Raw genomic sequence first — 22,936 nt, 5'->3', positions numbered from 1 at the left:
TGTGGATTTTTCCTTTTTAAGACACTAACTAGAGAGAGATAGAAAAAGGATGTTAATATAGATGGATGAGCTGGCTCCTGAGTCCGGACAGGCTTGCGGGAGCGCTGAGCTTCACGCCATAGTGATTGATGAAAGGTGCCGATGGGGTTATGATAGAGAGATCCAGCGGTATTATCTTACAGCTCTGTCTGGCATGAAGGAGAAGTGACAACTCATGAGGCCGCTACGCTGAATTACAAGTCGATGACCTGTAAGACCTTCGTTTGTCTCCTGTTCTTGTTTGTGTTTAACTGGATTTAAGTTAACACTAGACATCAATTTTGGGGGGTTAGGGTACTCATTACCAAAAGTTCATCATTTGATATCTCTAAAATATAGAGGATCCAGTCTGGGCAAGTGTTGTCAGCCAAAGAATTTAGCTACTTTTATTTTAGTTTTGTCCTCTCAATCATTTTGTAAGAACAGGTGTAACTTTGTTTTTTTCAAGGTGGAAATCTCATTTTGGAATGAAACTCTTTGTTTTCTCCCCTGTGTGTTCGTCCAGCGCTCACAGCTGTTTTTCTTATCGACGCGCTTTGATCTGCTGAATGCAAAGCAGCAGATCAGTTTAGAGAGCGTGCAGGACGGTCGGTTCCAGTTCAACAGATGAGCACAGATTGGATATTTGCATGAAGCGAAGCGGCGAGTCGCTTCCCCACGCTCCGAAGAAGCCCTGTGGTCACTGTAGCGGCAGCACGCAGATGTGTTCGCATGCACATAAAAAAACACACACCCTCATGCACACACCCACACACAACACAACCACACACATGCAAAACACACGCACTTGCACACACACTTTCACAGAGGGTGGAGTGTCTCAGTGTTTTGTCCCTCAGAGGGTTTGTTGTTGAGGTTGCAAGATCTTTATCATCTCTAACATGTTGACCAAAAGTGATTCAAACGAATGGCTGTAATCACTTTCTGAACTTAGAAAAGCTTGAAAATTTAATGTTGTTTCGTCATTTCTAGCTTAAGTTTTCACCACCCTCTCGCCTGTTTCTGCTGTCAGATCATCTTTATCTTTCACTCACGTTGAGTTTCTGGAATAAAAGGACGTCCTCCCCTCGCAGTGTCTTCTTTTTTCTCTTTTATCTGTCCGCTCGTATCATGTCGGCCTTCTCGGTTGAGGTCCACAGTATGGGACTTTAGGCTGGAGTGGCTTATGCAAGCGTCCTCAATGTCCCTCTCAGCCTACGGGGGCGTTTCAACAAACATGTCTCTGTCTCTCTCTGTCTGTCTGTCGGTCTGTCGGTCTGTATCTCTTACACTTTTGCTCAGTCTCTCTTTCTGTTTATCTCTCCCTCCCTCCTGCTCCCTTTTTACCTTTTTTTTCCATTTTCTCTCCTAAGTAACCCTCCTTAAACTATGGGCCCCATCACTGTCCTCATGGGTTTTATGGCAGTAGGAGCCGGAGGGGTTGAGGCCGTTTTTAATGTAACGCCGTTGGTATTGTCTGCCGCTTGTCAATCATCCTCCCTCTGCCCCTCCCACCCACTCAGGTACCCCAGTGTGATGCTTGGCTCGGAGGCAAATGCAATTAACAGGCGCATGGGTTCAAACGGGATGATGTAACCCCCATTAACGAGGGCCCCTTAGCCTTTTCCACGTCCTTGCAGGATGCGCAGGGGGTTGCCATGGAGACAAGAGGGCATTTTAGTAAGACAAATTATTTGGCTGTAGGGGGTAGATGAGCTGAGGAGCAACACCCAACATCTCTGCACCCCCCTTTCTCCCCTTTCGGCCCACTCCCATTATCTCTCCGTCTGATTATATGCAGTAATTTATGTTGCCTGTCAACTGGCCAGGCTTGAAAGCATTTTAGACTCATTGTGTCTTGCCACCCGCTCCTTACACACACACACACACACACACACATACACACACACGTTTGCACACGTGCATCAAACAATCAAAATATGGCTGACCTTAAACAAGCTTCTTGTATTTTCTCATTGTTAAATTCAGCTGACTATTTCACAGGCTTCCCACTGGTTTTTGGAATTACCGGAATATCATGGAATTTTTTGAGGACAAGTCAGGGAATTTGATCAATTCTTTGAGGAAGTCAAGGGATATCAGGGAATGTTACAAGCGGGTCACTTTACAGGAATATACCAGAATGTATTTCACAACTTGTTTTACATGTTATTGCATTAGCTGGTGGGTTTCAGCCCAACTGTAGTGGAAACCAGACTGCTTCCCCCTTTTAATAACTTTTCAGAGCTGAAAAACAACATTAACAAACCAGGAAAGAGTAAACTTTCTTTAGGTCTTGGAAGCGTTCCGATTTGGTTATGGAAAGTCATAGAATTTATTAACCCTGGGAACCCTGGTTTCATTGTAGCCCCCCCCCCCCCGAATCTCCCCTAAAAAGCGTTGTCCTCAGAGATCAAAGATGGCCGCCGCAGGCCTCTTTGGGATGGTCCTGGCTGTGTGATCGCTGCTTTAACAAGGCTTGGAGTAGCTCTTCAGTCCTGCTGAATGAGAAGGGCGCTCTGACTGTGAATGAGAAGTGTGTGTGTGTGTGTAAGTGTGTGTGTGTGTGTGTGTGTGTGGAGCTAGAGTAGAGATTTGTACAGTGTGTTTGTAAATCCAAATGAATGTCTTTTTTTTTGTAAACTCTGAGTGCACTTTGCTGAGGAGAGCTGGGTCAGCTCTAACTACAGAAACTACAGCTTTGTTTTATATAGAGGATATCAAAGGAGTCTCTCTCTCTCTCTCTCTCTCTCTCTCTCTCTCTCTCTCTCTCTCTCTCTCTCTCTCTCTCTCTCTCTCTCTCTCTCTCTCTCTCTCTCTCTCTCTCTCTCTGAGTTCTTCCCTTTAATCCTCCTCCCTAAGAGCATTGCGAACACATTCAGATATCAACATCATAGAGCATACATTTATTTGAAAATCAGAGGAGAGGCAATCAAATTAATTTACATCTAAAGAGAGCCGTCCCTTCCAGTTAATATTACCTTTCTCTGCACTTCCTTGGGAGTCGTGTTTTTAGTTTTTGTGATGTATGCATAGAGGCGAGAGATGAAAAGGAATGGAGAGGTTTTTTACACTGTGGTTGAATGTTAGGACTTGGTTATTTTGAGGTCGTGTGATTGCCAGGCAGCAAAGGGAGTGGCTGTGGAGGTTTAGGAGAGAGGAAAGCAATCTGCTGTTTACACCAGACCAGGCATCCTGACTGTGGAACTGTGGGCTTCCCCGTTATTAAAATGCAGTGCCTTAGAAAAAAAAAATCAAACTGTTTCTAACAATATCTGTGTTTGTAAAAAGTGTTTGCAATAATATCTGATTATTTTTGAAAGACGAACTGCTGCTAACAGTTTTCAGACAGGCTACAGAGAAAACCACATTGCACACTGCTTATTTGTTTTTTGAAGCGGTATTCTGCAAGTTCATCTTTTTTTGGCGACATCTTTGGTGCCCAGCGCTCGTTGCTGTGGTGTTTCTGCTCTGCTCTTCCCAGAGATCACCTGTCAATCAAACAGTGTGGGCGGGACTGTATCGTCTTTTTCCTTGGATTTTCTGTTGATAAAGTTTGAGTTTCTGTAGGTGGCGCTCTTTTCTTTGTCTGTTCAGCCATGGTGGCTATCGCTGCTCATGCTAACTACCCAGTTCTTCTACTTATTCCAAACAAACCGAAAGCGCAAAACGCAAACGCATCTTCCTGTGCGTCAGACGATTTTTCCCAGAAAAGAGCTACCAGACACCGGGTGTTTAGATCAGACAATGGAAAATCTTTCATGATCTGGATATAGGTTGCGTCGCTGTTACGTCAAACTGCTACCAACTACCTGCTTCACATTGTTGTGTTTCTAACACTTTGACAGTAGTAGTTGAGGAAGGGTGTTTTGTTTCTTATTAATTTTTCCCATGCACCCAGTTTTTCCCAGTTGGCCTCGGGGATTCAATTACTGAGCTGTCAATGACTCTTTAAAAGAGCAGCGTTGTCTCTGACTCCACAGCTGTCTGCTCTCCTTATCTTTCTCTTTCTCCCTCCCTCTCCCTCCTGTTGTCTCTCTTTCTCGCAGTCTTGTTTGTATGCCTCACATCGATTCCGTCTCTCCTCCACGCCCTTTTCTTCGTGCTAGTCTGACTTTCTCCCACACGGCGCTGTCACTTTGTCTCTTTTTTTCTTGCCGTCGCTCCGAGGCTCGCTCTGTCCCCCTCTCTCTGTTTCTCAGTTTTATCCACAGGATCTGTCCCTCCGTCTCTGCCACTCATCTCACGCTGTCCTCTCCACGGATTTCAATCTCTTTCGTGCGTTGCCTCGAATTCTCTCTCCCCTCATCCTCTCTTCTTGCTCAGGCAAGAGAGGAGGGTAGTTTATTCTGCTTTTCTTACCTCCGCCAATGAAGGTTATGTTTGTGTTTTTGTCTGCAAGATATCTCAAAAACTTATCAACGGATTTGAATGAAATTTGGTGGACAGATATCCCTTAGATTAAAGAACAGTTAATTAGATTTTGGTGGTGATACGGATGTGGGATTAGACAATTTTCGTTTTTTAGCCATAACTATTATGCTGCGTTCATGTGCTGCTGGGAAAATCCAACACAACTCCAAAATTGGTGGCTAAAGAGAATTACATTCAATTGCTATTTTGTCGAAAATCGAATGATAAACGAATGTAAACCATTGCGGAGGCTGCAGCTTTGCAAGATGGAGAATTTTTCAGCATTGGCAGAGGTTTGCGCTCTACTGAGTGTCTTCTAGTTTCCTCTGAACATCTGGACGAACCCAAATGAACTCCCAAAATCCAGCGTGAACGCAGCTCAGCCAGATGAGGCCTCACCCTGACAGAAACACCTGACCGCCTAAATAGAGGTTTTATATCTTTGTCCCTCGGAGAAGAGGGTGAAGAGTGAGTCATTCCCATCAGGCGCATCATCGTCACCACCTTGTTATTGCTATGCAGCTGCTATGAAAACAGCTGGCGATCGCTGACACACAGCCACACACGCACACACACACACACCCTCTCTCTCACATAGACACACACACAATCTCTCAGATAACTTCCTGCTGATTTTGACACATTATTCTCCATATTAAGAAAAATGTTTCTCCCTTGAGGACTAGCTACAGCCCCAGAGCTCCTCGCCGGTTTAGACTACTGAGGAAGCCCTGTGTTTCTCATCCTGGCTGCATCTAAAGTCTATTTATATCCCTTTGAAACAGAATATGCTGTAGTCACTCTCACTGCGGAGCACACAGTGGCTCATAACCTGTTGAATGGGTGTAGTGTTTCGATTTGCATACAAAAATTCAAATATTCCCACGCCTATTTCGTGCTCCAGCGTCCAAACTGTGTGATCCTCCAATCAAATGCTCTTTGTTTGTGTGTTATCTGTCAGACGTACCTCTGAAAAAACTCTCTCTTTTCGCTTTTACTGTCTCTTAGCCCTTATTTCCAGCCAGCCGGGCCTGGTGACATGGTTGTTGTCATGAGTAAAGAATGTTGGACTCGTGCCACCGCGGTGAAGCCAGCTTAACCGGGATAAAAGGACTTTTGGGGACGCATTTTCTCCCCTAAATCCCTCGGTGCACGGACGTGACAGTGTTTTTCTTTTTTTTTATCTTTTTACACTCCATATTTAAAGGATTCTTCTGAGATTCATTTGTCGGTGTAGGCTTATTTTATTCAGTGGAGGCAACACGCTTTTTTATGTCGGTTGGGTTCACTGTATCTGCTCATTTGTTTGTGTTTATTATTAGGATCCCCATTAGCTGTTCATGATGCAACAGCCACACGAAACATGAAAACAAGACGTAAAACTTCAAACATTTGCTTACATTGCACTTCACTATTTCAGTACAGTACGTTTCTTTACATTGCTTAGACTTTGTGTTATTCTAGAACGGTCCATGCAGTCCACACAGAAAGGAGAGAGTGGACAAAAGAAAAAAATTAAAATACCACAATCGAGAAAAGGTGAAATTAAAAAAAGAAGGAAAATAGAGAAAGGAACGCGCATGTGATCGCCTGTTCGTTCTTTCGTCAGTCAGCTCATAACAAGGTGTAGATAAACAACAGCTGCTAATCTGCTTGCAATAGACTCAGGTGACAGTGAGTCATAAAGCGGGGACAGAAAAGCCTCCATCGATGGAAGGACCCCAGGGAGCGACCGGAGCATGTGCCTGAATGAAAATGAGTCATCCGCCCTCAGCACCTCCTGCCCGAGCCTCTCTTTCCCTCCTTCTCCCTCCTCCTCCCTCCTTCTCCTTGTCTTATGTGAACAGAGGAACAAAGCAGTGTTTGACAGCATGACAGAGTGATGACATCACCACGCTAGTGTCCTGCAGCCGGCCAATAGAGCGCTGAATAGGGCCAACAGAGCCAGCTTAATCTGGGCACTGGGACACTGGACCATTGTCACACACACTAACAAACACACACACACACACACACACACACAGAAAGAAAAGAGGCAAGACAATCACTTGAATGCACACACACGTACTGGAGAGCACACACACTCCCATTGACTAAAAGAAAAGAGACAATCACTTGGATGCGAATGCGTGTATTAATGCCCGACACTTTGTTTGTGCTTCAGCTCCGCACGCATTACACACATACACACACACACACACACACAGACACACACAGTTCCCCTCTGTTCTCATACTGACTCAGACTGGCTCCCTGCAGCCCTGATCCCCATCATGTAAGGATAATTCATAATGATTAAGAGATTAGAAGGTGTTAACCCCCTCCACCCCTCACCACCACCACCACCCTCCTCTCTGGTTGTCCTGTTGCCAGGGAGACAGATGGGGTGATGCTCTCACCCAGGCACTGCCAGCCTTGGCAGCGGCGCTCAGCGCTCGGCGCAGCGGGCGCTGGCTCCGCACCGTTTATGTGGGAGAGAGAACGAGAACGAAGCTTAGTTGTGCGTGCGTGTTTTGTGCACACGTGACCCGTTTGGATGCTTTTGTGTGTGTGTGTGTGTGTGGGGCCGGGCTTTGTGCCCAGTTGTAGCAGGTGCTGGTGGTGAGGGTGTACTGGGTGGTGGAATGTGTGGTGAAGCCAAATACATCAGTGGTATGGGAGCAGCTCAAACCCTGCAGGAGCAACTCCTACTGACTTGTAGTGAGGCGCTGGCACTTCACCTTGCAGAATTTTAGTTTTTCAGAGGAGTTAAAGTGAATAGCAATAGGGGAAAAAAAGCTTCAGTGTGGCAATTTGATCCCTTCTGTCATTTTTATTGTCTTGTGCCCTGACAAAGGAGCTTGCTCCGAAAAGCATAGGCCAAAAAAGACAATTGAACAGATCAAGTTTCTGTCCTGAACCTTTCTTTTTTTCTCTCATTGCTGTTAACTCCCACTGACTCTCTCTGGAACACTTAACCTGTGTTTTCTACAGGCTTAGGACAGAAAGAAGCAGCCAAACTGGGTGACATATTGGTAATATATGTATAGATAGTTGAAGTCCCGTTCATTTTCTAATTGGGAATCCTGTTTTGCATGCGACACCCTGAAACAATTTCCCTGCTTTGTGTGTTATCCATATCCCGTTAAAGCAGACTCGATTGGCTTGTGAAATGGTTATTCTGTTACCTTTTGTTCGCTCAATGGTGAGCTTATCTTTTTATTCTTTTCAGTTCTCGTTGTGACAGTGTGTACGCTGTGGGCTACTCTCTTTGTGCCCCGAGCTCGTAGTTGTTTTTCATGCTGACATTTGACAGGTGAGCATTGAGGGGAATGGTATAATGTATTCAGGAGGTATTCAGATACAGAGAGACAGGTGCTTTTGAAGTAGCACAAGCCATACAAGCCCTAGGGATTGTGCATAATGATGGCCTTAGTGCTGCTTTCAAAGACAGGAGTACACCCAGACAGTCTCTACCTTCGTGCTGCAGGTTGAAAGATGACAGTCTAGTCTCTCGGCTGAGTGACGATCGGTGACAGTCTCTGTCAGCCGCCGCCGAGTCTCTCTCTCTCTCTCTATCTCTTTCTCTCTCTCTCTTTCTGTCTGTCTGATCGCTTCTATGAGGCTGATTCAATCCCATGGACGTTACATGCACACACACTCGCAGACACACACACAGATGTCAGTCTGCAGGGGGAGTCTGCCTGTGCAGCCAAAGAGCCAGGCAACAAAGCCCGTCAGTCACGGTCCCTTGCCGTGGATGTGCAGTCCACACACACACACACACACACACACTCACACACTCTCTCTCACACACTCCTAGAGCAGAATGTCTGATCGCCCGGTCTGGCAGGGCAACAGGCTCCACATGCATTATACATCACCGTCTGGGGCTAACATATGATTAGCTCGTCTGTGTGTCTTGCATGTATCTGCATGGCAATGTGTTGTGTGTGTGTGTGTGTGTGTTTGGGTGTGTGTAAGCTTAGTTGCAGCTTATTTCTGCTGTAATTGGCCATTTTTCCCCCCAATGTGAGGTTGGGATGGGGGTGATGTTTAAGATGTTTTGTCTAATGAGATGCTGCCTCACACATCCTCTGCTCTTTGTGTGTGTGTGTGTGTGTGTGTGTGTGTGTTTGTGTGTGTGTTCACACTGGCACATACAAGTGTGTGTTATTTTAGGGGCATTCTCTTGGGGGCTATTCCTAGCAATTAGAGGTGCATTAAGTGATCTGTGGTTCTAATGATGTGGTGTGTGTCATATAATACCCCACCCCTGATAATCAGAGTGGGAAACCCCCCGCAGGCCAGTGAGCTGGCTGTACGAACGCCTATTGATGGAAATGACCTCATTATTCCGATCATCATTATTATTATTATTACCCGGAAGCTGGTGAAAGGGGGTGAAGAAAGCGAGCGCTGCAGACAGCAAAATGGCAGCTCCAGCCTGAGAGAGCGTGAAATCGATTGTTGCAGCAAATAGAGGACGATTACGCCGTACTCCGTCAGTGGAGTGATCTTTGGCATGGTTGCACACACAGAAAGGCAAAGTGTCAAGCCTTCATCTCCAGGCAGAAAAATCCCGCAACTCTAGGAAAAATAAGGAACAGATTTTGAAATTTTACATTTTGGGAATGTGTTGTGATTTGGTTCCATTGAGATGAATTGACACTGCAGTGATTTCTCTAAGCTTTTTAAAGACCCATGAAGTGGCATGGAGAGCGTGATTTCCTTCCGTGTATTGACGTATTTCCAAATTAAACAGAGAGTTAGGGCGGGAAGTGGGCGCTTCAATGTCAATGTCGCTGGTGGAGGAATAGTTAAAGAGTTTTAGGTGAAGCAGCAGCCAAAAACACCCTTGTCCCATGTTGCAGCTGAACTGAGCTTGCATGCTAGAGAAAAATAGCGGGGAGGGGTGGGGGGAATAATTCCAACGGCTATCAAAATTTAATTGGATTCAATTTGTGTATCCGCCCCCGAGTGCAGGATGAGTCATCAGCAGAAATGTCCCGTTTATCGGAAAGAGACGGACTGTCAATTTTAATATAAAATTTCTAGAAATCAACATTTTTTGGTCCTTTTTTTGGCCTGTATCGGTGAATAGGTGAGCAATAAGTCCAGCAACATCGGCAAAAAGGTAAAAAAAAAAAGAAGAAGTTAATTTTCATTTCGTGGGGTCATGAATGGGGTAAGTTAAGCCCACACTGTTCTGTATTCTGCTTGAGTATCTGCGCCGGAGGCTGTTGGCCCTGATCAGTGTTCAGCTCACATTCACTCTTGATGCTGTTCTGCTCCGGCTGTAACTACACTGACTAATGAAGCTCGAGCCAAAGTTCAATCAGGAAGACGACTTTTCTTCTTACGCACTGGAAGTCCATCTCTGCAGTCCTCTCACCACCACCGGCGTCTGGAAATTTATCATATTTACCGCCCTGTGAAGATAATTTCATAATGGGGTCTACTACTTGCCAAAGCCTTGCTGTAAATTCTGGACTCTTCTGTAATTTCAATCATGTTATAAATCTTGTCCTCCATCCTTCACTGAGTCTCTCCTGATTGAACCGGCTGCTGTCTGTCGCACTCCATCGGTCGACTCGCATCAGGCCGAGACAGCAGGGATTACCCCAAATATCAGAAACACACACACACACACACACACACACACTGTAGGAGGGTTATTTTACAGAACCAGTGCCAGGGTCTTGGCTTTTGGACTGAGACGCCCAGTAAAAGCTTCCAGCAGTAAAATCTTGCTGTGTAGGAGTATTACAGACAGGGAATGATGCTGATAAATGGATCTAATGCACTAGATCCATTTATCAGCATCATTCCCTGTCTCATTCTTTATTCTGCGTCCTTTAATTTCTCCAAGGCTTCATAGCACACCTTGTCTTTCCCTGCAGTGTGTAGTGTCTGTGTGTGTGTGTGTGTGTTCAGGAACCTTCCCCAGCACTTTACCGAAGCCTTTGACCCTTGACCTCTTGCCCCCAGAACAACGTGCTGCAGTGTGGCTGCAGCATCAAAGCAGCGAGACACGATAAATCTGACGTTTTGTTCCTCCTTATCGCTCCTGATGCAAAGGTCAAGCTTTTAAATTTGATCTTCCCTCCTTTGCAGTGCCTTCATACTTGTGTGTGTGTGTGTGTGTGTACATGTGTGTGTACATGCTTCTACGTGACGGTGAGCGTTCATGCGTGGATGAGAAACGGCCCTACTTACCCTTCTTGATCCCTTGGTAAAAGGCCAGACAGACTGCGTGCCCTTCTCTAACTCAGGAAACGCTTGATTTTTTTTTTTACAGATTTAAACGCTCCTCTCTCAGGCCAGCAGTGTGGGCCAAGCTTGGGGCTGAAAGCTTTACGGGCTACGGTGAGATGTGATGGACTCGTAAAAGATTAGCCGTCTGGCATTTAAGATTAATACCTCTTTCATACACAAAGCCTGGGAATATTACCCTATGCTGATCCAGGTTCAGCAAGCCTCATGCTAAATGGCTGTCACTTTCTAATGTCATCAAAAGGAGGGATGTTGACATTCTGTGTTCAACATGGCGGACGACGTGACGCTCCAGACATGGGTGACACGGGTTAAGCACTGACACAAATGGGGTGCAGATGGGGTGATGAGGCCTGACAGAGAGGTATAGAGTTGGGACAGAGGGAGATAAATGATGACCAAGTAGAAGAGATAAGAGGTGATGGGATGGGACTAGACGGAGTTCAAGGATGCTCCAAGGCGAGGAGAGTCGCCAGCGTTCAAGGCCAGCTCAACTGCTACACAAGGCTATGAATATTACAGCAATGTGATGAGAATTGGTCATGGATGCCTTTTTAAGTGGAAGAACCAGGGTTTGATTCCTGCAAAAAAGCTTCTTAAAAACATGTTTGTTGTCCTGTACAGCTCATGGTGTCCGAAATTAACATTTTTGTGTCACCTGCCAAGAGCTGGTAAAGTCAAAAAATATGTCCCAAGAATAATTTTTACAAGCCATAAATAATGAAGATACATTTTTCATAGAAATATATGACCCTACCTGTTTTCAGTGCTATTTTTGTGTTTAGAAAAAGATGTGGAGCATTCAGTAAAGACACGGGAGCAGATTTAGAGTTTTCATTTAAAACTTGCTCACTCACTTCGGATCTTTGTCTGTGGTTGTCTTCATTTTTTCTTTTTATCAGCCTCACACTTGCCATGTGTCTCCACATGGGAATAACGTTAATTTTCAACTAACGTTAGGCTAATTAACCATCCAGACAGCAGAGAAACAGAACAGTAGAGTCTACCGCTTTGTGTCGAGCAGCGTAACAGGCAGCCAATCAGGAGCCTGTTGGATACAGAGCCATTGTTTTGCTTTGATGTGATTGGCTCACGATCAGAGAGAGAGTGTACGGTGGTCAGCAGGGCCAAAATTTGAGAACAGGCAAAAACCAAAGACTGTTTATAAGTGAGACATTCAAATTATAGCGTTTCAAATAGTTACCGGCCAGTGTGGCGAGGGACTCTTATTGATTTATCAGCTAAAGGCGGCGTTTACCGGCATTTGGTGTGTGGCAGGTGGTAATTTTGGACCCTGGTTAAGGCACTCTGGATAAACGAGTCCACTAAACGGCGTGTGTTGTGTTAGGAAAAGTGGTTTTCCTGTGAATAACACAAAAACCACTGGGAAAACAGATGTGTGACTAAGTGTTTATGAAGGAGACTGAGAAGCAGAAAGGAAGGGAAGGAGAAAAAAGAGACAGAGAGATGGAGAGTGGAAAGGGAGAGGAGACAAAGCCCCCCACACCCCCACCCCTCCACCCCCCCACCCCAAAATCCTCTCACCAAGACACAGACTCCACATTGATCTGTTGTTGCCAAGCTGTTGCACTGCTGCTGCTTTGCAATTCAAGTTTGGAGGGCGCTGTAAGGGGCGTCCTGAGGGGCTGATTGGCCCTCATATTCTACCATACTCTCATTCACTTTTAATGGGGGGGGGGGCTCTCGGGGGCTGCTTTCTTATTTCCTGGGTTTCTCATGGCAACCAGACACTTACGCCTTGACAACGGGAGAGCAGAGGAGCGGAGAGACGAGGGAACGGACTCCCCACACTCCTCCGCCCGGCTTTGATGAGGAAAAAGAAAAGAGGGAATGAAAGTTGTGGAACTAAAGAAGCGCTCAGGCCGTTTGGAAATAAAACAAGCCTTTGCTGTATTTCTGACCCCAGGGTTTAAGTGTGTGTATGTGTGTGTGTGTGTGTGTGTGTGTTTTGTGGGCTGCTCTGTATTTGAGTCATTCTCTGTAACTCTTGAGTGTTATTACTTTACGGGAATTGCAATGTTTGTTTGGGATTTTGGTCCAGAAACGCTGACAGCATGGCAAAGCTTTGTCATTTATTCATTACTGAGTGTTTATACACTTTCGGCAATTGTGTGTGTGTGTGTGTGTGTGTGTGTGTGTGTGTCAGATGTTGCCTAGTCAATGTGGCTGCATTAATCTCTGTACTGTAATCCCATTAGTGAGGAAGGGACATTGGTCACGGATCCAGACCTCACGTGAAGCAACAAGACACACACACACACACACACACACACACACACACACACACACACACAAGCAAAAATATCTTGTTCCACCCACAGAATGTCCTCACTCCTATTTGTGATATGGAGCTGGTCTGGCCTTTCCTCCTGTATTTAGTTTAGTTTTGCAAAGTGATAAGCAAACTTATTAAAAAAACAGTGATAAAATACGATGATTAAAAAACACAGAAAGAAGAGATGCAAATTAATAATTTGTGCAGGTGAGATTATGAATCCCATTATGAAAACACCTCACTACAAACAAAACAAACAGATATAACAACATGGAACTAAAATAAGGCACAACTGCACTGGCTAACAGAATCTAGCCTAAACAACCTGGTGGAAAAGGACCATAAAAATGAAAATGAAGTAAAACTAAATTAAAATAGCTCCAGTTCAGGAAATGAAATCATAGGGGAGGTGAGTGTGGTAATGAGTGTCTATGTGAGTATATTATTATGAATATGGAGGAGGCTGTGGAGAAAGTAATCAATCCTGTGCATCAATACAGAGTCCCGGAGGGCGATGGGGTTTGGGATTAACACCAGTTCACCACTGTAATTGCTTTGGTTTGGTTCGGTACAGCGATCTGAGGTAGATAGAGTGAGGTTTTCTCTGCCTTTGTGGCTTATTCGTAAAATTGAATCTTTATTATATTGCCCATGTCATTTTATATGTCCTGTTGCTGTATTGTTTTCCACCACGTTGCGTTCTGTTGTCATTTAGGGGTGCGTTCACTCCAGGCATGGTTGACGCGGTTTATTCAAACTCTTGAGCGTTTACTCCTTTAGTTCGGTTTGTTCGGTCAGGTGAGAACAATGCCATTTCAACTCAGGTGGCAGATAGCAATTCCTCATGCTTGGAAAGCCTAGCATAACAAAATGAACCGAAGTCAAACCGAAGTCTGGATTGACGCTCATATTCAGCGATATATTCAGCCCCTTTAATGTTTGTCTTACCTGCACAAATGTATCATTGTGCTTTTCTTTTGTCTTGTGTCTTAACATCATATTTCATCACTTCACTTCTGTGTTTAATCCCTGTGTGAATACACTAAATTAAATTAAATCACATGACTGAGCTGGAGGAATATTAGTGTCGTTTAGATCTTAAGCAGCGTCAACAACGAATCCATCATCTTAATGGCAGTATGTATTGATCTTCAGATGGGCTTACTGCAGGCTGGAGACTGTGTTACAATTCCAATAAGAGCAGCAGTATCTCATGCAGACCAATAGCTAATCAGCTTAATACTGGCACGCATTGATCTCATGCCATTTCTGATCATTACAATCACTCAAAACTGGTTCACTATCCTTATATGGAGAACACAGATCAATGTCTGTGTGTGTGTGTGTGTGTGTGTGCTTCCAGACATATTTGAAGGAACAGGACACACACACAAACAAAAAATCATCTCTTTGCCCATTGACATGTAACACATAAACATAGATCCTTGTTACATTTTCCAGAAATGCGTCCAACAAGGGTATGAATGTACTTTTTTGCATATTTTTTGCAGTGTGTTTTAGTGTGTGTGTGCTGGCACTGACGTGATCAGTCGAGGTCTCTAGTGATGAAGATGAATGAACTGTGAGAACGGGGAGATAAGAGAGAGCAGCCTTGTCTGTTCTCTGATGAAGCCGGGCATGCAGAGTGATGGCAGCGACCCGGACAGATAAAAACAGATAGACAGAGGCTGAGCGATGTGAGAAAGAGATAGCACCAGCAGCACTGCATGTGGTTTTCCTGTGTAGTGCAGCAGTGAGAGAGCAGCTTGAAGAGTTTCCTTCCAAAATGACTTATCACCGTTTTGAAAAAAGTGACACCTACTTTCACAAAATGACAAAAGAAAGTGTTTCATTTGGGTATGAGACACCAAAGCAGACGCAGACAGCTGATGGTGTCGACGCTGCAGGGGGAAATAAACTAATGAGTGTCCAAAATGAGATATCATGCCGAATGTATGCCTTGTACCAAAAATTTAAGACTTGACTTACTTTTTTAAAGGATAGATTGGATTCTCTAAATATAGAATGATGAACTTAAGGAAATTTTTCCCCGACAATGGATATCTAGTGATTTGGAAATTAACTCTTGAGCTTTTCTCTTAGTGTTGGTCTCTTTGTCTTCAAATTGACTTTTCTTGCAGCCCATTCAGTACAAGCCAACCACTTCACTTTACACATTACTAATAGGGATACTAGGGATGCAGCAATCAATCGTCAACTGATCAATCGGCTGATAGATGGTCTAAATGGGGTAGTGATTGGCGGAGTGCTGTTTCAACTGCCCGAATGTGTGACGGAAAAAAATATAAGAAACATTGGTCAAAAAACATGTTTTGGCCTTGCAGCCCTAAGAAAAATCTGTTGTGCAATATTGAAACTTCACTGTTTTTGCTTGCTGTGTACTTTCACACAATGTGACATTTTTGTAGAAAGTTCAGCTAAAATGCATCTTTTCAATTAAGACATCGGGTCGGCGATCAGTTACAAACTCTGTAATCTCAATCAGACCCAAAAAACTTTAATGCATCCCAAATTACTACAGTGTCAGACGGAGAAACTATGCAAATCGTAGTGTCAGGTGCCTTCACAGCCTCTTCCTGCATGGACAGAGAGGCACGGTTGTAAACAGACACTGTATAGATATTGCAGATAGTGAATTAGCTGGCTCAGGAATCACGGTGGAGAGATTGTGGCAGACAGGAAGGGCAGAATGGTGTAAGAGACACACAGAGGAGGAAACTGCAGAGATAGCAGACTTAATAAATGTTCTAGGGTTGCATAATACTGACACTGAGCTGTGTGTGTATCTGTCATAAACATTAGCAGGACGGAGAGAAAAACCTCAGAGTGCTGTCCCCAAGAAGTACTGTTTGTGTTTTTCTGTGTGTGTGTGTGTGTGTGAGAGAAAGACGCACACACACACACACACACACACCTGGACAGAGTGTGCTGTTCGCCGTCTATTTTAAGAATTTACCAGCAACGGGAAAACAACGATTTGTCCCTATATTGACATTGAAATCCAGTCCCCTGCTGTGTATCTGTGCATGTCAGGGAGAGAGGGAAGAGAGGGCGAAGAATGACGTGTATGCTGGCGTTTTGGACACACACACACACACACACACACACACACAGTGATCCTGTGTAGCTCATGGCATCAACGCTGCCAGGGTTAAGGGTTTGTTTCCCATCAGGCTAAAACTGTACGCACTCATGGGACTGCAAGGCTGTCTGGAAAACAGCGTACAGTACATAATGCATCCTGCTTTGCCTGAGGAGATGTGGACAGTTGTGTGCGTGGGAGAAAAGTGATTAGTCGAGGCCTCTAATCTTCGGCCTAGTGACTCCCATCACAAGAACAGGGATTCTCACACAGGGATTAGCCTACTGTCTGGGCAGCAGGGTGGCCTGCTGCTGACGGAGACGGTCCAATCAACAGCCAGTGTATCGCACACATTTCCCTCCTGGGAGCTGCCCAGTACAACCACAGTCTTCTACTGGTGGCTCACTGGAACTGGAAGGAGAGAACGCTAGTATTTTCCCCATCCAGTCCAGGGATTCAAACTGGTGTCTTTCTGGTCTCTAACCTCCAGGATATCACCACCATTTGACTGAGATCTAAATGCATAATATAGTATTTTCAAGGCCAACTGGTTTGCTGCTACTGGAAATGTTTGCTGCTGACGACGGCTGTGCAAATGCTGCTGCTTTCTTTGACTCCAAAGAACTGGCTGCTCACTAACCATTAAACCATAAGCCACTCACAGTTTCACTCACAGCTTCATCATAAGAGCAAGCTCTTAACATGCATCAAAAATGTCACTGCGTCTCGGCTCTCTGAAACGGCACCTTTTGCTCCCATCAAGACCACAGAACTTACCACATCTGTGCAGATGTAGGTCGCTAGTAAGGAGATCAAACTCATTAGAAGGCAAAATTAGCCTAGATGTCACATGACGCACACACCACATTTAAAACACATTGCACAAATAAATGCAGTGTGATATTTTTTAATTTTCTAAATTTTTTTCCCCCTTGCTGGGCAATATGATTGAAAAAAAAAACACGATAATCATCAAGTATGTTTTTTTCAATATTGATATTTATCACGATATGGCTCCTCCTGTTTGCAAAATCACCCATTAAATAATCAAATTCGCCCCATTGAACTGAATGGTAATGTTAGGTGTGATGTCAAACAAAACTGAAAATTTCAAATATTGTTTACATACCTAATTTTTTAAGTAAAATGTGCTTGTTATCATCGATTTAGACAGCAGAATTGTGCGTCACTATATCCCCAAATCACCATATCATGATGATATGATTCCACTGAAAGACGATAAACAATAATATTGAATTATCGCCCAATGCAGCCCTAGTCTGACATATATCTCTGCGTCACATGACATTTGTTTTTCCCTACTTATGAGACTGCTTGACCTCCATACCTAGGCTGATTGTTGCCAGTAAGAACAAATACTATGAAAAGTAAAAGGTGCTGTTTCAGATCGCCGATGTTCCCATGTAAAGCCCATACATGTTTGCTGTGTCTTAAATGCCATGCCATGTTCTGTTCTGATATTGATATGTCTCATGTTCATGCTGTACTCATTCTCATGCATTTATTAATTTTGCTTTTTTTGTGTGCATTCATTTTGACATTGCGCTTTTTCTTTTTTGTTGTCCTTCTGCCTTTTCTGCATGTGCCTCGTCCGTAGCTTTGTACCAATGGCTAGAAGCAGACCGCCAAGGCAGGGACCCCGATACTGCAACCACAGGTAAAAAAAAAAAAAAAAAAAAAACATCATCTGTACCCCTCCCTCCCCCCCTGCCTCCTAACAGAGTGGTACACTTGACACTGCTCCCCTCTTTCCTCAATCAGCCTCTCCCTTCTCCAAATTTGCTCCCTGTGTATCGCTCCACCTCTCCTTAATCCCCCTCCACCCGGATTACGCTGTTCAATCCATTTCATCCTCTTAGCCTCACCTTCTCCACAGCCTTCTCCCTGCCTCACAGATCCTCTGTCCTTCTCTATCTCTCTCTCCATCCCTCTCTTCCCTCCGCTGGACTCCTCCTCAGTAGACGTACAGTAATATGGGTCAGGTTTCTCTGAGCTCGTTATCCAAATCAGTCCCTGTTGTCGATGACTATTTTTACCTTCGTCCCCTCTCTTCATCCGAGCCCGCTACCCTTGTTGAGAGAAATCCAGTCGTCCTGTTTCTCTACCTCCTGTTTATTGTGTTTGTTTGTTTGTTTTTGTATGTGTGTCATTGCTCACAAACTGTCCTGGGGGTTCATAAAAAAAAAAAAATACGGGACGGATGGCTGCAAGAAAATGGGGCAGTGAGGAAGGAAATCTTTAGAAATGAAAGAAGAGTAAAGATGCTTAGGGCCTCTCTTCTCTTCTCTTCTCTTCTCTTCTTTTCCCTTTCCTTTCTTTTCCTCTCGTCTCCTCTTGTCTCCTCTCCTCTCCCTTTATCTCCTTTCCTCTCTTCTCTTCTCCTCTTTTCTCTTCGCTTCTCCTCTCCTGTCCTCTCCTCCCTCCCTTCATCTCCTGTCCTTTCCTTTCCTCTCTATTCTGTCACCTTCTGTTTGTCACAGTTAAAGGCCTTAGGGGGTTTAGGCGTCCTCCTCATGCCTGTACAGAAGCGACAAAGCCCTGGACCTCACGGGACACCCAGCCCAGAAATGAAAGCATGATGTGTGTGTGTGTGTGTGTGTGTGTGTGTGTGTGACAGAGAGAGAGAGAGAGAGATCCAGTGAGTGGGCACGATGTCCTCTTGAATTAGCGTTTACAACAACTTAGCGGTTTGCTGTTATGTCTGCATGGAGACACCGCATCCGTTTAGACAAAGACAAGTATTGCAAATTTGCTCACACACACACACACACACACTCCTCTCCTCGAAGACTGTCCAGGGCAGCCCTGACTTTGAAACTTTTTTTCGCTGCTTCCCTGCCATTCACACTCACATCGGGAATCAATGCTGTAAGCTGCAAAACAAACAAACAAATCCTCCGCTCACTTCAGCCCTCGGCGCCGGTCTGATACGACTTTCCACCGCCTCAGATCCAGGCCGCATTGTGATTCCTTCTCCTCGACTCCCAGATTAGCCCAGCGTTGTGTGTCCTTGTTTCTCTGTATTTCTACGTGCTCTACCTTTTCTCCCATGATGCTTTATGGCTCCCTGCCTGCCCTCCTCTTCTCTCCTCTCTTCCACCTTGACCTCCTACCGTCGCTTTCCGCCCTGCAATCATCCTCCCAGCATCCTGTCCTCAGAAGATGTGTGTGTGCGTTCATGCCTCAAATGTGTGTGTGCATGTCTACTCACGTTCACCCACTTGTGTGTATATCAGTGTTTGGTGTGTGTGCACTTGTGTGTTTCTTTCAACGCCCTTACACACAGCTCTTTGTTCATTTCCAGATTTAATTTGTGTTTTCCATTCGGCAGATGTCCATTAAATTTGACCACTGCTAAAGCAAAGAAAATGAGGTTGTACTGTTGAACCCTTGTAACCCTACAATCATTAGTCATTGCAGTGAGTCTTTGTATCAGTCACACCATTTTCTGTTGATTGCATTACATAAAACGCTTATTGATCCTTTGGTATGGCCCACCTTCAAATGATCAATGTTTAAACTTTCAAGAACGATCGCTCTGCCCCTCCTCCTCTATTCTCCACCCGTCTTCCGTGACCTTTTGACCTCGCTCAAATGGCGAAAAAAGGCGCAAACTGTCTGCAGTCGATAACGCCACCGGTCCCTATAACGGCCCCATTCACTTATCTGAAATCAATCTGCGTTCGTCTCCCCCTTGTCGCAGGTTTCTTGGAGATCTGGTCACCGAAAAGAAATGGAACGGTGTGTGGATTAGCAGTGAAATTTAATAGTCCACAGAGAGCGCTTTACAGAGCCGCACAGTTGACCCTAGCATCGGAGAAAACACTAGCAGTGTTCATGGCTTTGAGTCCCTGTGTCAGCAAGTATTCACCCTGCTGAAGTGTCCTTGAGCAAAACTCTGAATCCCTTCCAGCTTCGTGGATACTGCTCTGTAGCTGAGCTTTCATTCCAGGCTGACTATGGAGCGGGGAAAGCAAAAAAGAGGATTTTCCCTCAGCGGATCAATAACGTATCACATTATCATTCATGTTATTTTTCAATCACGGGTTTGAAGGCATCGATGGTAATTGTTTCTTTGTTACTCGGCTGAAAGAAACCAAACCGACCGAAAGAGAAATGATGCCCTAGCTTAGACAAGTAATGCTGAATAGTTGATGAATAGCTAAGACGACGAGATTAACCATCATGCATCGATCCCTGCAGCCTTTTATTTCTCAAATGTTATGTAGAACCAAATAGGTAGTGTAAAACAAAGTCAGCAGGTTCCCAAAGCATTCCTCATATCCTTTAACACAATTTGAATTTTCCAAACAATTTCTCTCGGGGGGGGGGGGGGGAATTTACATTTTACATTTTTACATTTAAGGCATTTTGCTGACGCTCTAATCCAGAGCGATTTACAATGAGGCCAGCAGTAGAATAAGCTTCAAATTCTCAATCACCGAGAGCAATAGTGTGACAGTAATTCACTGCTGCGTGGGGAAAGTGGGACTCGCACTATAATGGAGTCATCTGTACTGGGAGGATTAGATTCATTGAGAAAGTGGATATCATTTTTCTCTTGGTATCGGCGCTGCAGTTGCTCCCAGCACTATTCAACACTGCTGTGCAGCTGTCAGACACATGACTGCCACCAGGCTGTTCCCCATTAGACACGGTTTGTCACTAGTCTGCTTCTAGTCGTCCCCGATGCAGTGAAATCGGAACTTGGAGGGATGACGCATCTTGTTGCTGATTGGCCCAAAGGGTGCCTGCATCATTCGTAGGGGACGACATGTTTGCTTGTTGTTGTATTATTTAGAGTTCATTTTACGTGAAGTGCAATAATAAAGCTTTTCATTATGCGTAGTTGTTTTCCTGTTGTTTTATTAGAGGCTGACAAAGTGAGGAGGGGCTATTGACAGAGAAACATACAAATATGGGCTCATTAGAAGTGCGTGTGTGTGTGTGTGTGTGTTTTAGAGCTGCAACGATTAATCGATTAGTTGTCAACTATTAAATTAATCGCCAACTATTTTGATAATCGATTAATCGGTTTGAGTAATTTTTTAAGAAAAATAAGTCAAAATTCTCTGATTCCAGCTTCTTAAATGTGAATATTTTCTGGTTTCTTTACTCCTCTATGACAGTAAACTGAATATCTTTGGGTTGTGGACAAAACAAGACGTTTGAGGACATCATCTTGGGCTTTGGGAAACACTGATCGACATTTTTCACCATTTTCTGACATTTTATAGACCAAACAACTAATCGATTAATCGAGAAAATAATCAACAGATTAATCGACAATGAAAATAATCGTTAGTTGCAGCCCTAGTGTGTTTCCACTGGTATGCATGTTGATATGGGGGATGGGGGGAAATATAGAACAGCCCAGCTGCTGACAGAGAGGAATTTCATGCATGCAGCCAGGCTCCACAGTAGAATGGCCAGAATGCCTTGGTCCAGCGTTTCGCATACAATGGTGCACACAGTCATCCTCACAGTGCACACGCTTTTCCCCGTCCCTGTTCACACAATTCAGCCAGACTGTCTGATTCTGAAAGGCAAAATCCTTTCATGTTCCCTCTGATTTCTCTATGATGTATAACACAAATTGACTTTCCTCTCTGTCTCTTTACCAATCCCTTTCTAAAGCGATTAGGAAACAATTTATTTGCAGAAAAGTTATAAGATGGATGTATTATTAAACAAAATGAAAATCTTGAACTTCTTCTAAAAATATGAATGGTTATATTGGTGGTTGTTTGCCTTGTGATGATCACCAACTGGAGGTCGTATGTTTTTTTATTTACCACTACATCACTGCCTTTCTCTCCTTTTCTCTTTCTCTTTCTCTTTCTAGGGGAAAACTTTGAGCAGAGCCCGCTGAAGAGGACGTTCAAGTCCAAAGTTCTCGCCCATTACCCCGAAAACGTGGAGTGGAACCCCTTCGACCAGGATGCAGTCAACATGGTAGGTGGCCACTTTACTGGGAGAGGATCGTATCATTACTGGGGGCAAAATGGGTAGCGGGGGTTGGGGGCAGATGGGGGATAAATGGGACTATTGAGTGCAACAATACCACCAGCAGGGCAGGGAAAAGGCTTGTGGGATCATTTACAGGGGGAAGGAAGGGAACAGAGGATTATTTAAACTGCGGTTCGGGGGCGCAGACACACACTCTCGCATCATGGTTTTAAGGAAACAGCACAATTTGAGCAGAGAGGCCCTGGATTAAGACACATAGCGCCTTCTCAGGGGATCCTGGGTAACGGAGCGACGATAAATCCCCTCCCGTCTCTGTGGATTTACCCAGGGAGCTTTGCATGGAGGGCTGCACCGAGCGCTTCCCCTCCGCTGCTGCATGGTCTCATTCTAGATGTAGATGTTTTGTGTGCACGAGTTGAATGAAAGTGGATTGAGATGCGTGCAAATGCAGAAATGAGGCTGTGTCTGATAACGAAAGTGATGAATAATTGTCCCTGTTGGCAAAAACAGAATTGAAATTATATTGTTCAGCAAGTGTTTTGGGGAACAAAACTGGTGTGTGCTGAGGATTATAAGACCCACACGCTGTTAAAGAACAGAAAATTGTACAGCTTGAAGGTTGTTGACCTTTCATGGGGCAGATCCACAGCGTTCCCACTGGCCTTGGAAATCCTTGAAAGTTTGTGGCTTTGAAAAAAACTTTTAAGACCTTATTTTACTTTTCTAAGTGAATGGATGGCCTTGAAAGTACTTAATTTTTTTTTTACCAAAATATAGCACCCAAATTCATCAATATGCCTCAGCTCTCTCCATCATAGGATCAACACTTCACATCCTGAGGAAAACCCACTGATGGAGAT

The 22,936-nt window shown here is 44.5% G+C and overlaps 1 protein-coding gene across 9 annotated transcripts in view; it reads left to right on the top strand.

Annotated features, from left to right (window-relative positions):
* Positions 1-22,936, top strand: part of dennd5b (DENN/MADD domain containing 5B) — a 75,967-nt gene that overhangs the window by 14,840 nt on the left and 38,191 nt on the right. For 6 of the 9 annotated variants that reach the window (XM_071910103.2, XM_078282021.1, XM_078282024.1 and 3 more), the window contains exons 2-3: positions 17,704-17,763; positions 21,952-22,061. In XM_071910103.2, coding sequence (XP_071766204.2) covers positions 17,704-17,763; positions 21,952-22,061 — 170 coding nt within the window. The remainder of the gene's footprint in view (positions 1-17,703; positions 17,764-21,951; positions 22,062-22,936) is intronic. The other 3 variants (XM_071910105.2, XM_071910104.2, XM_078282023.1) reach the window with 1 other exon arrangement.

This window comes from Centroberyx gerrardi, chromosome 24, assembly GCF_048128805.1.
Source record: "Centroberyx gerrardi isolate f3 chromosome 24, fCenGer3.hap1.cur.20231027, whole genome shotgun sequence".
Taxonomy (NCBI): Eukaryota; Metazoa; Chordata; class Actinopteri; order Beryciformes; family Berycidae; genus Centroberyx; species Centroberyx gerrardi.
Note: the sequence above shows the minus strand (reverse complement) of the source record. Positions and strands in the feature narration are given on the sequence as shown.